General features: G+C 25.7%; 2 protein-coding genes across 2 annotated transcripts; both read left to right on the top strand.

Annotated features, from left to right (window-relative positions):
- The first annotated feature begins 2,069 nt into the window (after positions 1-2,069).
- On the top strand, positions 2,070-10,515 carry LOC132924070 (uncharacterized). The gene is made up of 9 exons (XM_060988153.1): positions 2,070-2,265; positions 5,036-5,151; positions 6,015-6,155; positions 7,198-7,270; positions 7,353-7,516; positions 7,602-7,713; positions 8,757-8,971; positions 9,869-10,037; positions 10,302-10,515. Exons 1-9 carry the CDS (start codon positions 2,244-2,246, stop codon positions 10,391-10,393), a joined length of 1,104 nt encoding a protein of 367 aa, XP_060844136.1. The 5' UTR covers positions 2,070-2,243; the 3' UTR covers positions 10,394-10,515.
- A 3,025-nt stretch (positions 10,516-13,540) lies between these two features.
- Positions 13,541-14,735, top strand: LOC132931771 (phosphatidylinositol-glycan biosynthesis class F protein). The gene has a single exon (XM_060997758.1). It carries the CDS (start codon positions 13,894-13,896, stop codon positions 14,668-14,670), a length of 777 nt encoding a protein of 258 aa, XP_060853741.1. The 5' UTR covers positions 13,541-13,893; the 3' UTR covers positions 14,671-14,735.
- Positions 14,736-14,995: the final 260 nt, after the last annotated feature.

The following is a 14,995-nucleotide window of genomic DNA, read 5'->3' on the forward strand; positions in this document are numbered from 1 at the left end:
CGAGCCGTCGTCGTTACTGCGTCACAACAATATATGCACGCTATAATACTACAGCGTCTACGGCTATGCGTATAGTATAATGTATAATGTATATTATACGAAATGAACTATTTTAACGTACTCTGACAATTTTTGTGAGATTGAAAAAATGTATTTATGAGCTTTTAAAGTTTAGACTAGAGTAAAATACCGTAAAATATCTCCTGTCACTTTTCACTTCCCTTATCTAAATTTGAAATTCCTATAAATAAAAAAATACTATTGATCCAATGTTCAAAATATACTATTATAAAAAATATATTTCAAATTGTTTAAACAACTATTCCGTTTTAAATTAATATGGTAAAAATAATATAGCTGGCTTCTGTTAATAATAAGCAAAAATCTAAAAATGACTATGATAAAAAAATATATAGAAAATATCAAAATCTTTCACGAAAATAGCTTTATAACTTTTAATAAGTGTTTTTGGACTAGTCAAAAACGTTTTGTTTTCAACATGACCAAAATTCAGATAATATGAATGTATATAGAATTTTAAATGTACCTTTTTGGCTCTTTGTATATACTATGTATATATTCGGAAGATATGTTTATATTACATACAATATAATCCTCTGGGGATATTATTTTTTTAGTGATTTGTTGGCACTTTAGTGTACATAAACTCTGACATTTAATAAACGCTTTCGTGAAGTTTTTTGTTTTGTTTTAGTTTAGACTTTTTTGTAGATCTTTGATACATTCAAAAATCAATTCGTTCTTTTCGCCTACCATAAAGCCGTCTATTTATTTTTATTAATCCATAACCTCGCTATATGTATAATATTATCGTTTCGAGAAAGAAACACAAAATATTATGAATGAATAACTATAATATAATGTATAATACGTATAATATGTTATTATAATCTCTATTGTATACGCATTTACTAAGCTCATCAGTCATCGCTGAAATTCATAACAGATATCTGTACATGCATTTCTCAAAAATTATTTTTTTCATTTGATAATACTTACAGTCTACACTAAATAATATTAAAAGTTATGAATTTAATATGTACATGGATAAATCAGACTGTTGTTTTTTATTTGGAATTGAAGACCTATCGTCGTATATATTATTGTATCGTCTCAACTTTTAATTTAATTTTACACAAATTTTCTAATACTGTTGATGTCAACCTCAAATTTATAATAAATTATAATTAAACACAAAAAAAAAATTAAAATAATATGCTATAAATGTGTCAAAATAAGTATTATATTTGATTATACGATTAAGTAAGATACTCATATTTAAATCATATAGATTTACATTTACTATAATATAATTAATATATTAACGTCAAGAATAAAATTTAAAGGATTATTTTTATAACTGACAACTGTGACCATGATAAATATATACGTAAGGTGTAAAGTAATATTTTGCTATGAACATTTTTTTCGTCTATCATGTAATAGGTATACAATAAAACCCTTTAATTTAGTAAAATAAAATACACAGTGCACAGTGGTGATATTACTTTTATCATTTAAGTCTCAAAATATGTTCAATGTTTTAAACATTTAAATAATAAAAAACAATTAAAGTATCAAATCCGTTTAAAAAATTAATGTGTATATATATATATAATGTCATGTAATAATATTATGAGTTACCACTTACAAATCTATAGTTGGTACTACTTAAATATATATATTTATCTCGTTATATTAATTAACATACACGTTAAAAAAAAATATATCATATTATATTTTTAACACGGAAGGACCACTTCGACAGCATAGTCATTGGTCACCTCCTACGCCACAATGTACCCGAATTGCCTGTACTTTGCGCCGGCCAACCAATATAATATAATACATTTAATATTATAATAATATAATATTTGTATTAAAAAAATATATCGGAAACAACTATTTGCATTCCATACGGAAAACATTATATTTATAGTTGCGCGTTTAATAATAAAAACCAGTGATATATTTTTGAATCAGATTATTCATATTTTTATTTTAAATTAAAAAACTGTGTCTTTTGATAATCCACATGATGGGTAGTTTGCTTAAAGTAAGTCCTTAGACGCCTACGGTCCGTTCGTAGCTCATCTATAGTGCAAGTATATATTGTTCAATCCGGCCTAGACCTCGGCGTTCGCAATCTTCAGTGACGTGGGCTCTACTCAGACAACTCGCAAGATCGTCGTTTATAATATCGTCGTGGCGGAAAATAGGCCATGTATAACACTAGAAGTTCAAGTATGGAAAATCGATTTTTCTTACATATTTTTATTGTTTGACCCTAGACACGGACGCCACTCCCGTGTAATGTCGTGACCACATAAAATCTACAACTAAAGCGATTTTTTTTCTGTTGTAATCACTTCAATATTGTTGTTTCTAGTCAGTAATTGCTAAGGATCTTTAGTTAGTGCACTATTTAAATCTTAAATTTGTTGAAACATGTAATAATAACTCCTAAATATAAATTAAATTTGAAGTTCACAAATTTATAAAAGATTTTTTTTTTTTTGATAATATTCTATTTTATTAATATTATTATTATTATTAATTATTATTGCATAATATGATGTAGCCGATGTAGGTACCTAATTTCTTGGATTATACATGTTAACTTTTAAACCCAATAAATTGCTAGATTAATAATACACATATGTTAACAAGGAACCAAACTAGTTTTAAATATTAATAAATTGTTATTTTTATATAACCACAACAAAGTGTCCGATTTTCAACCTTTTTAAGGAGAATTTTATAATATCCCTTAACGATAGAAAGTATGATTTATTTTTGATCATCATTTAATTGCTAACCATCAGATTGAAGATTTCTATAGGATTTAGACCTTGTGAACTATACTACAATTTGTATAGCTTGATAAAGTAGTGTGTCCATTTTTGTATAATAAATACTCTTTGCCAGCTTTCATAAAAACACGCAATATGTCAATTATCCAAAATATGCATTATATACTAAATAAAATTACATATTAAGTACCTATTTAATATTGTCACCTTAAACAAAGATGCATTTTATCCAGTATTTTGTAATATAATACAACTTAACAACATTGGTATTCAATTTTATGAACTTACAAGCTCCAGTCAATTATAAACAAATCTAGATGTTCAATGTTACTTATCAATGGGTAGGCAAGTGTGTACTTGTCACATGCAAAACATTTGTAATCAATTAGAAATTATTCCTAATTCATATATAAGATTCTGAATACAATGTGTTGTGTTGAATTAAATACCTGCAAGTATTCAAATTATATGTGATATGCCACTTACATATTGATTTTATGGACTACAATATTTTACTTATTTTAATTTGGATATATCTAGTTAGATATATTATCATAAATGTGACCAATTATATTTTAATGATATTATTTAGTCGACACATTAATTGATGTTGCTCTTGGAAGTAATACTTATTTGAATACACTTGTTACATTACACTTGTTTTTAGTCTTAAAAATAAAACAGTTTTAAATTACAAATTCACCATAAAATATGTTTTGAAAAGTTAGAAACATTAGTCAAGTAGGGTAAGGTATAAGTGTTATTTATGCACTGTCGCCTATTTAACATGATTCAAAACATGATTCAATGATTGTACCAAACACTTAAAGTAGAAGTCTAAAAAATCAATTGGTTATTAAATATATTTATGCGATAAATACTTATAATTATTATAGGTATTTTTAAAAAAGTATTCATTTGAACTTTTCTCAAATTAACTTTTTACTCAATATAAGAAAACAAAATAATTATTTAAACTTCATAAATGGATAACTTCACTGTATCATAGTTTTTAAAACATTTAAATATAAAGTACCTACCTTGGTTCTTTAATTTAAAAAAAATCATTAAATGTTATACTTTGGTGGTAAAGATAACTAACCATTTTTAGATTTATTAGGTATGATTGCTAATTATTGAAATAATACCTAAATCTCATAATTTTTTTTTTACAATTTTTCAGTAATTTTATTTGTTAACCATCAACCAATGACAAGTTTAATACTTTGTAGTATGAATTAATTTAATATTTTATTTTATAATTTCCATTACACAGTTTGTCATGACGATTAATTAAATATAAAACTATTCTTGTTTATTTTTTCAATATTGAATATTCATAAATTATATTTATGGTAAAACAGAAGTAATTGACTTAATTAAAACAAATTCTTAATTTTGACTTAATAAGTTATCATTATCAACCAAAAATAGATTTCATTTTTTCTATCTTTACGCAGTGTGTTACACAATGTATCGAATTAAATCATTAAACAAAACCGGTATGTCAAAACAAAAAAACACAATGTAGTAACTATAATCTTAGAATAAAATCATATTACTATTTAGTATTTAGCATGTAAGATTAGTTAATTATTAATTTGAAAATTATTGTTTATATACAGTTATTGAAATTTATAATAGTAAATTATAAAGCTATTATTTTCTACCAGTAACTTGATTAAGAAATTGTTCCTCGAGGAACTTAGAAATTAATAACTATAGTGGTGAGTGCAAAACCAAATTTGTGGCCAAACAAATATGTGGTTGGTGGTTAATAGAAACATTTTATTTTAGTAACGTATCAACACAATAGAATTGGAATTTTTTGTCTTTAATTATATCATTAAATGAATACAAGCGATAAGTATTTTAATTATTAAAAGTAAAAATGGTGAGTAAAATTATTTGTTTTTAAATAATGTGTCACTAACTATGTTTGTTTGGTCACTACTATAGCCACCACTGCTAAAGTCTAAGGCTCCGATTTATTATAATTTATAAGGTTGATTAAGTAAAATATGACAATTGTGTATTTACAGCTGAGTAAAATAAGTCAATACCTTAAAAATTGTTGGTACACCTTATTTTATTTATAAATTCTTATTTTATAATTTGTGCAGAAATTGGTAAATAATATACTTGTGTAATGATGATTTGATTTGATTTTAATTCTTACTAATTACACAATTATTTTTTAGGTGGCAATAGTCACGGTAACCCGTATATCAGAAAGATCGAAACTTTCAGACAACAACAACCACCATTACAACAACAGCAAGCTATGTCTCTTGGGTCGAATTGTATAACAACACCAGTAAGCTTGGTTTTTTTAAAATTAGTTTCAATTATATCATCAATAATTGTCATTTAATATTAAGTGTCTATACTTATTGATTTAGATACATACAATATTAATCTCTTAGTCTTTTTAATTTATATATAATAATATGTAATTTTTAAAATTTAAATGAGCCTATTTTTAATTAGTTTATGAAATCTAAATTTTAAAATAGGTAAATGGTCAAATATTTATATATAGGATTATTGTTTATGATGCCGGTATATTATAAAATCATTGAATGTATCTTTTTGCAATTTATTTAAAAAATTTTTTGCTACATTTTGACTTCTGTAAAATAAGTACCAATTACATGAACAATATAACTAGTTAATATATTTACTTTTTAAATAGGTATATAAAAAATAAATTTTACCTAATGAAGTATATTCACACCAAATTTTACTTTCTGATAAAAATATTTAGAAAATAATTCAAAAGATAATTAGTTATCAATTATCATTAACTTTAATAGTATTGAGAATTTATTAGCTGCTTCTTTACTGTTTTGAATACTTAAGTCACGTGAGTGATGTGTCCTCTTAATAATAATAAATGTTATGTCAGTCTGTGGAAGACTCAAGTACTCGACTAATTTATATAAATTAACTAACTTTATTTTTATTTATTCAACTTAAATATTCTTAATAAATTTAATAGTCTAATTTTCTAAATGATAATTGAAATTGAAATTTATTATATTTTTATTAATATAATTGATACTCAGTTAACTGCTATCTCGGCTGGTATTTATTAATTATAATTTTCTTTTCTAGCTATAAAAATTACCTTTATGATAATAATATTAATATAGTAACTAAATTTTCTTTCATTTTTAGAAATCAGCTAGTCCAATGAAAAATCAACAACCTTTGCCTTTACATGATTTACCATCACAATCACCTTGTCCCAATCCAGTGGCTGAAACTCCAATACCAAATACTTCGGTTACTCAATTGTCTACAATTCAAGATTATCAGGTACATAGTTATGTATTTTACATTTAACCTTTTCAATGAACACATATACATATTTATATTTGTACAACAAATCACTATTATCTCTAGTTTTAAAAACTTATTTACAAATTTATTTGCTATAGCCTTGAGCAATATTTTTTTTAATGAATACTAATTACATTTATGTATTAAAAACTCAAAGATTATTTAAATATGACACCAAACCATCATTTATGTACATTGATTTAAACTAATTATTTACATTTCAAAAGAACATGTCTATGTATTCTGACAGATTTTATGTTTCCCGCATATATTATAAACTTATAGTACATCTATTTCAGAGTGGTTTCAGTCGTAGTGCAGATTTGATCAATCCATATCATTTTTGGATTAAAGATTGCAAATATTATTCCTGGGGTGTCTCGCATAAACGAGAGACAGCTAAGCTTAAAATTTGTTGCGGTGTTGTAAATTCAGTATGGTTGAAGCTATTACTTGTTGCCAATAATACTTATTATTTTTTTATCAATATAAAATTTCCAGCATGATTAATATTGATATAATAAATTATTTGAAAGAAAACACATTTCGAGTTTTCAATTAATGGTTATTAATCAACAAATTAATTCTATCTTTTTTATTTAATTACCAATATTAAATTATTTTAAAGTTTTGATGTATCCTGATTGGCAACTTGTAAACCCAACCATTAATTTGATGCCATATTTATTATATCATCTAACCAGGAGGATTCTGTAAATCTACACAAATTTTGTGTTTATTTACAGTCCAAGTCAGTGGTATTTTGTCATCATTTGTGATGGATTGTGTCATAGCTTTTTTTGTAATTACATAGACCGGCAGATCAAACACTGCCCTTTTATAACAACAATAATAATTATAATAATAATGACAATATTAGTTATAATACAATTAAAATATTATTATTATTTTTATTATTTATGCTAAACTGTTTCGATGTATTGTCTGCGCAAACTGAAAATACTTCTTCGCCATGTTTATAAATATTGTTTATGTTGTCTCATTGGCTATATTATAGAATAAACAGATAAAACTTGAAGATGAAAAATCAATTAATGAGAAGTCTGAAGTAAAATGGCCAGTCAAACGTAGTATGTCAATGCTTTTTAAATTAAATTATTGTTATTTTTATTAATTGATTGTTTTAAATTTCCTAATTTATTTTCATAATAGAGATTAATAAGGAAGAACGGAAAAAGCGAGTGAATGCTAGAATGCGTCGCTTAGTATCACCCAAAAGTCCATTAATGGTATTTTCTGAGTTGTTCAAAGATGTACCAATTCACTTACAAGAGCACCCACTTCATAATGTTACGAGTTATACTGCTACACTCGAGGTAAGATATAATTGAATTAAATAATTTGATTTTGTTTCTTATGAAATAATGTAATAATTAATAATTATACTTTAAAAATATGTAGGTTGATGGTCAAATGTATTCTGGAAATCATATTTCCAAGACTCAAGCCAAACAAAAGGCATGTGAAAACTTCTTGCGCATTATGTTAGCAAAAAAAATAAGTGAACGATCTGGTAAGTTAAAAGTATTGAATTAGTTAACTTTTAATATTGTTTATATAATATATATATATACTAGCATACCCGTCTCAGCTCCGCTCAAAATTTTAATTAATAATAATTATTTATTAACTTTATCGGACTAAATTTATGCTTATGTATCATTTTCTGTGATGTCCTCTTTAATTTAAAAAAAAACTGTTCGACGATTGAATAAGTCGTTTCGGAGTTTATCCCAAACATACAAACAAACGCTATCGGTTTATGTATTAGTATAGATTAATAAATTTGTAATAACTAATTCCATACTAACATTTTAATTTTTAGTATAAGCGAAACATTATACAGTGCCGGCCCAAGATATTATGGCGCCCTTAAAAATATAGCTTAAATATATATAACAATTCATTATTATAAAGAAATGTAATTATTACACACCGTTATTATTTAAAAAAAATTTTTACTAAAACATAAGTTTTTACAATTTTTTGAGCACCTACAAATGCGCTTCCTGCGCTCCTATTCTGGAGGCGCCCATGCCTTGAGCCGCCACTGACATTTATCAACAAACTCGTCTCTTCAAGTGGTTTTTTCTAACTAAACAGACACTCTAGTATAATATATAACAATATTAGTACCTAATATATAAACCTATGATAATAAAATTATTGAAAAAACATGGTATGGACTATGGAAAGTATTTTACTTTCGGAACAATTATATTCATAGCTATTCGCCAATAAAACACACACACAAGAAAAAAGGTCAGGTTACAGGTAGCTGGAAACCCGCGGGCCGCCGTAATAATATATTTAGGTATACAATTTATACGTTTATTTTAATTAATAATAACAAATTATTTAATATTTATTAATTTTATCGGACTAAATTTATGCTTATGTCATTCTGTGATGTCCTCTTTAATTTAAAAAAAAACTGCACGACAATTGAATAAGTTGTTTAGGAGTTTATTCTGAACATACAAACAAATGCTATCATTTTATATATTAGTATAGATATATTGATATATATATAAATACTGTCATATATTTTATTAGAAAAAAAAGAAGAATTGCCGATGGAAGTTGAGATGGAAATTGGAGAAAATAGTTCAGTATCAAAACCTAAAGGACCACCACAGGAAGATTTCCCATGGCCACATTTTGCTTCATTAGCTATGCATAACTTAATAAATCAATGGGAACTACAGCCTGTTGTTACAAAAGCTAATTATGTACAAGAAGAACCAAATGTTATCAAATCACAACCTAAGGTGAATAATTATTATAATTTACCTTTACCATTTACAATTTATTCTAAACTAACAGTAATTAATACAAATTGATTGATTTTGAATTTGCTGGAATAGAAAGTCATGTAATATAGTTATGTTAAAATTAGGACTTTTATTGATTTTTTTTTAATTATTATTATAAGAATATTAATTTGTTATACCATTGGTTCTTCAATATTTGTAATACATACAGTTCTGAGAATGGTTTTTTGTAATCTTTTTCCAGGGTATACATAGTATCTATAGCCTAATTGTTAAACTCAAACTATTAGAGGGCATCACACCTGCATGTGTTGTCTCCATCTTACAAGTGTGCAACATAGCAAATTTATGCTCAGAAGATCACGTTTAGCTCCATTAGATTAAAAATTATAGTGAATCGACCTATTATGAAACTTGATGGTAAAAACATTATCTGTGTTTATATGTTAGTTTTTAGCATGTTATATGTATATAATATAGTGTAAATTAAAAAATGCTCATAGCTCACTTAAAAACTAAATAATTATTAAAATCTAAAATTCAAATACAAAAATAATGTTTTTACCATCAAGTTTTATAATGGATCGATCGCACTCTAATTTTTTAACTGACGGAGCTAAACGTGATCTGCTGAGCGTAAATTGATTATGTTGCGCAATTATAAGACTGTGACAATTTAAACGGGTGTTGTGTCCTCTTAAGGTTGAAAATTTAATAACAATATGCAGTATCTTTATAGATAAATTAAATTAAATTTTATTTCTTATTTTATTCCCTTTATTACTCGCGTAATAAGAAATTTAATACTAATTCAATTTCATATTTTGTTACCTTGGCTTTTAAATGTATACATGCATTATATTATAATTTTTAACCTAACCCCTTTTATTTTAGACTGGAGCCATGAGAAAGTTTCCTGAAAACCCGAAAAACTGTAATCCAATACAGTTAATAAATCAAATGAAGCCTGGTGTAAAATTTGTTGAAACAATAATTAGTTCAAAAACTAATTTTTTTTTTCAAGTAAACTGTGTAATAGACGATGTACCATTCACTGGACAAGGTAATATTTTTTGTAACATATTACATTATATATTTTATTTGTAAATGATTTAAAAATTCCATTTAATGTAAACTCTCATATGATTTTTTTATATAATCATTTTATCATATATAACATAAATAAAAGCCTAATATTAGTTTTAATTTTATGTATTGACAAAATAGTTAATCCAAATAAAAATGTATATAACAAATTTTGGTTGGTTTAGTAGGTATTTATGTATAAAAAAAATTTCAATTAATGTCTAACTATTATATTTTATAGGATCGACAAAAAAAGCAGCCAAAAAGGAATGCTGTATTGCAGCAATAAAAAGTATTTGGCAATTTGATTTCCATGCCATAGAAGATAATTAACTCATTAAAAATTAAATTTGATATTTATAATAATATACGTTTGTGTACTAGTTATTTTTATTAGTCAACTGTATTTATTTTATTTTATTATCGATTAGAATACTTATGAGGTTATTATTATATATGGACATAGTATTAACTATTAATTTTAATATTTATATTTTTTTTCATTATAGTGACAGTTCTAGTAATTGAATTTTTCGGTAAGATAATTGTATGTGTTGGAAGAGATTGGTCAGGATTGCTAATTCTCAGACACTATTTTATTCAGTGGCAGACTTTACGACCGGAATACCAGGAAATTTCCCGATGGGCCACTGCTCGTATAAAATATATATTTATTAATATTATTATTCTGAAATTATAAATTAAAATATTACCTAATAAGTAATAAGTATGTAATATTATTAAACATAAAAACCTAGATTTCTGATTATTTTAAAATGCGAGACCGGCTTGTGTTCGGCCAGTCCATGCTTGTTGACAATTTATTGTAACAAATTTAAAAATAGAATCTCAAATAGTAATTTATTTTATTTTGTTTTATATCAATTAATTAAAAATTTAAAATTTAAAAGCTAAATTGTGTTTACAAAAGCATTTAATAATTATATATATATATATAATTATGATTTTCCCGGGCTGTTTTCTCCCAGTCCGTTACTGATTTTATCTCTAGTAGAAGTAGGTAAAAGGAATTTTCTAGTAGCTGCTTAATATTTCAAGGTGGGAAGAAATAATTTGGCTCATAATGATGAATTACAAAAATATAATATTTTTTTTATTAATTAGAATTTGGCTATTTAGTATTGTGCAGTTTATTAATATTTCACCTCTAAGTAGCATATTATGTAATGTGTTATAGTATATTTAATAATTATAAATGTTTGTATTTTCCAAATTATATTTAGTATGTTTATTTCTTAAGTAATATTGTTTTGATTTTATATAATTAAGTACACCAATAATCCTAAAATCGTTTAAACACATTATCTTGGAGTTTCTTCAATTGCTGAAAACTTGCGTTTTATTATTGATATATTTCTGTTATATTACATTTATAAGTTTCTCTTGCTCTTTAGGCAGTATATAAAGATTACCTACAGAGTTTGATTTGAAAGTTGAAAAGGGACTAGGTACTTCCATTAAATATTCAGATATTTTAGAATAGCACTACAATTTTTGAATGAAGGTTTATATGACAGTATTTTATTATGGATATTAAAAAATAACTATTACTTATAATCACTTTTAAATTTAACTTAGTACCTTTGAGTCTATGCCTGGATAACAAAATAAAACTAACGCCATATCACCCATATACAGAATTATTCAATTTTATTCTAAATATAAATAAAGAATTAAATAAGCACAAAGCTCGTTCTTGGCAGTTAGAGATTCAATAGTAGCCAAATTACCAGAAGAATTCAAAATAGATAACAATAGAAAGATAGTACTTGGTCTGCGCTTTATTAATTTGCTAATATAAATCATTTTCACTCAGATATTTTATTATAAGTAGGTACACAATTGTTTTAGTACTTATTTACATGCTTAATTTTTTTTATTTTACGTACTGCTGTACTTGTGGTTAGTGTTATACCAATGTTCAAAGATATTTATGCATATTTAAACTCATGATTAATACGGCTTTTATTCTGACCATGTTTATTTTGTCGTAAATACTAGAAATATATGACTTAAATCATTTTATTTCTCCAAAAGTAAATTTACAATACCTACAAAATTCATACATGAAGCTTAAATGTTCACATAACACATACCTGATTAGAAATTACGTTTTGAAATTATGTGGGCTCAGCCCCCTAAGTACCCTCCCCAAATTTACGCCTATGCATGAAATATATGTATTTTTCATAGTAAATGGCAAAAATTAGTCTATCAATAAGTAACATAATTAAGATTATTAAATGTAAAATAAAAATATATATGACCGGTTGGGCGCGGTTGGCGGTTACAAAAAAACATCCAATATTTATTTTATTGATCCATTAATTTATTAGCTCCATAAGTTTTATTGGTTTAATAAAATATTTTATTGATGGATAAATATTAAAAATCGTTGCACAAATCATTGTTTATTTTATTATTTATTTATTTAATATAAACGGACGTGATTCCTAAAACATAATAATATTATCATTGAGTGTGAAAAATAATACATAGTTATTACATAATTAGAAATTGGAGATTGAATATAATAATAAAATTTAAAAGTAAATATAGAAAACAAATTGAGTATAGTTAAAAAATAATAATACTTTCTCAAATATAATCAAAGACGAAAGTACTACTTGCAGCCATAAGAAGGTTAGCAGGAGAGTTCAAGATATAATTTTTAGTTGAGAAAAGTGGATAAAAAGGTTTTTGATCTCTAGTATTAAGATTTAAGGCTATTAATTTTAAAAATTTTTTTTTGAGATAAATTAAAGATATTAGTTAAGACTGAAGTTAAGATAAATTTACAGTAATAAAGAAACACAGACGGTTTACGTATACCAACCGACCAATAGATTTATTTTATTTATATTTAGAGAAGAAGAATTAAGTGGCAGTGACTTGTACATTAGAATAGGCATCTGAAAAATATTCAGCAAAGAGATTAACGATATCAGTACCATTATTTATCTTTATGATATTATATTATACTTGGATATTATATTTTTAAATATAAAATTATATGCAAATTGACATTTTATTCGAAAATAATATCTCATTATTATGTTGATAAACTTTCATTTATTTTATTTTATTCAACCGATAAAACTTATTGGACCAAAATCGGCCATATAAATTAATGAATCAAATGAATCAATAGTGACTAACGGTCGATAACTTATTGATTCAATAAGGTATTATGGCTTTGTGCAATGTATTTGAATTTTTATCGATTCAATAACTCAATTTATTGGACCAATACCTATTTATTGAATTAATATAATATAGTTTTAGTAGTTTTACTAGTTTTAGTTTTTATAGTTTAGTGCAACCGGCGGCCCATAATTATTAAATTCAGCGGCCAATGATAAATGATAATATGATTTGTTGTTTATTCCAAGTCGAAATATTTTTCTTCCACAATATACTGATATAAACTTTTTTTACCATGTAGGCGTGTAGCCCGTAGTCAACTTGGGCGTTGGGCCGCTTGGTGGCTCCGAGCGCTCCAGCACGGAAGGGTCTGTATTACTCAAGCTCAATAGTCAATATTCTGTGAGTATTGTATTAATTCTATGCACAGAATATAGATCATAACCTTAAAAGTTTAGATAAATATATTGCGTTCCGTTCCGATCCGCGAATTAAAAATTAAAACATCAGAACGAACCAATTATATTATATTATATTATTATATCGACGTCCATAAAATGTCGATGGAACTTTGAACATGAGCGAATAAGTTCATACGATTTATTATGATGTAATACACGACTGTTGGCTGTGAGTACTAAATTAATTTTAATCAGTCTTATTAAACAATGGCTAAGAAAAACGTTCGAAACATTATTAAAAAAATGGAATCGTCTAATATATTGATCAATACTTCGAATCCATCTGAATATAAAGCGCCAAGTGCTTTCATTCAAACTGAAGCTAATAAGGATCCGGAACTCATACCACACTGCTTCAGCTCGTTTTGTTATTTGGGCCTATTTGTGTGGCTCTTGTTGGATAAAAACTACAATTTATTAATTGATCGCAACTCAACGATTATTATTGTTACATGTTATATAATTGAATTTGTCAAATTTGCTTGTCATTCTTATCTAGTCAGTAGAATAACAAATCAAATCAAGCCAAAATCCAATCCTATATTCTGGATATTTCAGTTTTTAGTTTCCACTGTGCTAGCAGTGGGTGTATCATATTTATTTTCAATTCTCTTTGGTGCACCATTGACTACTAAACAAGAACAAACTTTTGTATTTTCTTTACTCGCAACAGCACTCATAATTACACCGACTGCCATTCAATTAGGATCAAATATATTACCATTACTGTTGACTGATTGTTTTGAAACTGAATTTGATAATAATGTAGAAGTATTTGAAAAGAACAATTTCCGAGCAACAATTTTAGGAGGGTTCATTGGTGCAGCAGTAATACCATTCGACTGGGAAACTGAATGGCAACGATGGCCAATTCCATGTTCAGTTGGATTAATAGCTGGACATTTATTAGCTAATGTTTATGAAATAATATGTTGGCAGTTTAAAACATTGAAAAAATATTCTATTAAAAAAAATAAATTTTGATGTATGACTTGCTATTATGTAGGAAATAATATGCCATACAATAAATTGATTCTTATTTCAAATTATACTGATTATCATTATGTTGTACAATTTAAAACTTATTGTAACTTTTTTTTTTTATATATATATAGCTAGAACAATTAAATAAAATAATCTATAGCAGGGGTGGCAACTGGCGGCCTGCAAACCTTTTTCATCTGGCCCGCGCTATATTTTGAAATTGCATCATACAATTTTAAAGTCAATCGTCTACACTACATCTATGCTAAATTAAAATGCATATTTTGAATGACCTTTTATTTTCGCTCTCTATACTCTGGCCCGC

Source organism: Rhopalosiphum padi, chromosome 1 (assembly GCF_020882245.1).
Source record: "Rhopalosiphum padi isolate XX-2018 chromosome 1, ASM2088224v1, whole genome shotgun sequence".
In the NCBI taxonomy this organism is placed as follows: Eukaryota; Metazoa; Arthropoda; class Insecta; order Hemiptera; family Aphididae; genus Rhopalosiphum; species Rhopalosiphum padi.